Source organism: Mastacembelus armatus, chromosome 11 (genome assembly GCF_900324485.2).
Source record: "Mastacembelus armatus chromosome 11, fMasArm1.2, whole genome shotgun sequence".
Lineage (NCBI taxonomy): Eukaryota > Metazoa > Chordata > Actinopteri > Synbranchiformes > Mastacembelidae > Mastacembelus > Mastacembelus armatus.
In genome coordinates, this window is record NC_046643.1 from 11,485,255 (window position 1) to 11,488,199 (window position 2,945).

General features: G+C 39.1%; 1 protein-coding gene across 1 annotated transcript; it reads right to left on the reverse strand.

Moving 5' to 3' along the window:
- Positions 1–518: 518 nt before the first annotated feature.
- cfap300 (cilia and flagella associated protein 300) lies at positions 519–2,372 on the reverse strand. The gene is made up of 7 exons (XM_026300661.1): positions 2,248–2,372; positions 2,074–2,155; positions 1,714–1,783; positions 1,437–1,594; positions 1,178–1,350; positions 969–1,035; positions 519–709 (listed from the first exon to the last, which is right to left on the reverse strand). The coding sequence occupies exons 1-7, from the start codon at positions 2,355–2,357 to the stop codon at positions 578–580; spliced, it is 792 nt and encodes a 263-aa protein (XP_026156446.1). The 5' UTR covers positions 2,358–2,372; the 3' UTR covers positions 519–577.
- Between the last annotated feature and the right edge of the window lie 573 nt (positions 2,373–2,945).

Below are 2,945 nucleotides of genomic sequence, written 5' to 3' on the forward strand. Positions count from 1 at the left end.
CATGTGACATTCCAGTTCGTTGCCCTTTAACTACTTTCTTAGGTTATGAAATTGATAAATTGAAACACAAACTGGTTAAAGCAATAAGCAAAACGCTAACCTGACAAAGTCTTCCAGTTCCAAATGAACTAGATACTGGTTGATGAAATATGGCGCTTATCTTGTTTTCTAATTTAATGTACACCTCTATTTGATCTTTTAAAGAGATGCGACTATGTATATCTGCTGATTATAAAATTAGCACACTTGACTAACTTATTAATTTATTTGTTTCAATAAAGTTCTTTGGACTGTATGTTGATTTTAGCCTTTTTTTCTTTAAACAAAACAATTCTAAACAATGCTTTCTAACTTTAACAGAATATTATACTTAGACCACAGAGGTGAAAACCGATTGGCTCAAAATCTGGTTTAATGAAAAGTCAGTGAATTTATCCAAAGAACTGAGAACTTTTAATAATTAAAAGGCTTAATAGACAGAATGAAGAGCCTGCATTAACACATCTACTGTTCAAGTCTGTCATCGCCTTGTTGAGTGAATAATTCAGGCAACAGGTCCATTTCCAGGTCTTCGCTGTCACAATGTGAAGTTTCCAACACCGTAGAAGTGAGAGAACAAAGTCACGTGTTGTTTGAAGGGATCAACAATCAAATAGACAAACGTCTGCTCCTCTTCTTGTCTTCCAGGGTAACACCGTCCTGACTCATCCTAAACGGGATATTTTACACAGTGTGTTTAGGATATGTGGAAATAACAGGTGTGTAAGATTTAAACAAACATTACATTTATCTTGGAACTATCTTCCAACAGAGCATCTACAAAGTGATAGTCATGATTCCTACTGTATGATGGTATCACTACTAAAAAACACAGATTATAATGAATTATTCTATCAGTTCAGCTTCATGACTGGTGCACAGTTTTCATTATGTTATAGAGGTGACAAGACAATGAACCAGTCACTTACATAGGCAGACACTTTGAACACCATGGAGACAACACTGATCTTCTTGGTGTCTGGATCTTTTTGCACACTGCAGCATGAAGAAATTACAGTTTGATTATTCAACACTTATGCAGGCATGTTTTAGAATGAGATGTTGTAAAATATGCAAGTTAACCCGATCAATTCTGGTATTTTTTAAAGTGGGACAGTATGCAGCTGATTATCCTAACCTGATCAAATCTTTGTATATTTGCCTCGTGGTGTTGATGTAAGGATCAATTGTGTCTTCGTATTGACAGAGCTCCCCTCCAAGACACAAGTGTTTAAAGAGGCGAAACAGAAACTCTCCCCGTTGCTCTCTCCCAACCACATAGTAGTGGTCTGAGTCCTCTTCCTGCAACATCTGGGGGAACAGAGGAAGACTTGAACTAATTCCATGTCAGAAAAAGTACAGATATAGACAGACGGATGGATGAAGGAGAGGGTCACCTGTCTGAGTTCATCATAGTCAGGATATACATCATGAAAGCATTTAACTACATGTCCAGTGGGCCTCAGGATCCCGCAAGAGTAGATTGGGTCAAACAGCTCCATAGAGACGGTAGTGCACGGCACCACGTCCACGTCGACGGAAACCACTGGCTTATCTGTAACAAACACCATCATACACACAGGTCAGAAACATTCCACAGAGACCAGACTGTGCAAAGACCAGCTCAATATCCTACACTCAATGATCAAAGCTTTTTTGGGGGACATAACCTACCAAGAGGTACCCAGGCTCCAGCCTCCATCTTTCTCAGACTGGATACCACATCGGGATCTCTGAAGAAACACTTCATACACATGGACATCAAAATCATTCAAATATGATTCAACACATGGATTCATTTTATTAAAACAGAGGCCAGTTGCCTTATATGGTCATTGTTTTGATTTGAAGGGCTGAGCTGAGTCTTTTTCAGCATCACTGCTCTTCTTGCTCTTTTAAAAATGAACTCTCTAAATTAGATTTAGATCTAACATAGATAGTTAGATTGGATACTCTGTGCTATTAGGATTATCTACTAAATTATTATGATTATTATCTACTGAACCTAAGTTATCTTATTATGGTGTTTCTTACCAGTGCAAACTTTTCACTGTTGTAAGGGTAGAAACTCTGATCAAAGCTGAAAGACTGAGCCGAAATCCTTCCCAGCATGGACCTGAAATTAACACACGTCCATTAGAATAAACAACAACAACGGTAACGCGGATGATAGGAAGATCTACATTTTACGTTTTTTTTAAAGGTTACCATTTCATTAACATTGATAAAGTGTCTTTTTCCTGTAGGAAAGAGAACTTCCTCAAGGAAAGGGGAGAAAAAGAAAAACTTTGCTCCAGGGCGCATTTCTCTCTTGCCATGTTTTCGTTGTTTGGTTGTTGTTATCCTAGAAAAACAGTAATGACTTACTCCGTTCACAAAAATTAGCATTTTGTAGGCGTGTAGCGGCCAATCAGATACAGGTGTGCTCACTAACAACCAATGGGCGTGTGGTTTATTGTTCCAGTTATAGGAAATGAAGGGAAGTGAGTACTCTTGTTTTATCGCTCCCATCTCTGCTTCGTGTTCTTGTTGCCTTGACAACGGACGCGGTTACGTCTTCACGGGTGACTTTTTCAAACAGCTAGCTAACGCTAAAGCTAACACCGTTTTTTTTTTTTGCTGTTTGCTGTCCAACTATCCCTGTCCTGCCCACCACTGATTACCTGGATCAGGTGTGTTCAGATAATCAGAAGCTGGAAGATACCATTTCAGGTTATGGGGGAGTGGGGTAAGACAAAGTGAATCAGTATCTGCCAGTCTGGGATTGAACACACCTGATGCAGGTAATCAGCGGTCGGCCTTGAGGAACATGGTTTGGCCAACCTAGAGTCTGCGTTTCAGACAGGTAGTTAGACCTAACTGTTAGATTTCCTGTTACTCTTAATCAGTGCATTTTATTATTTTTG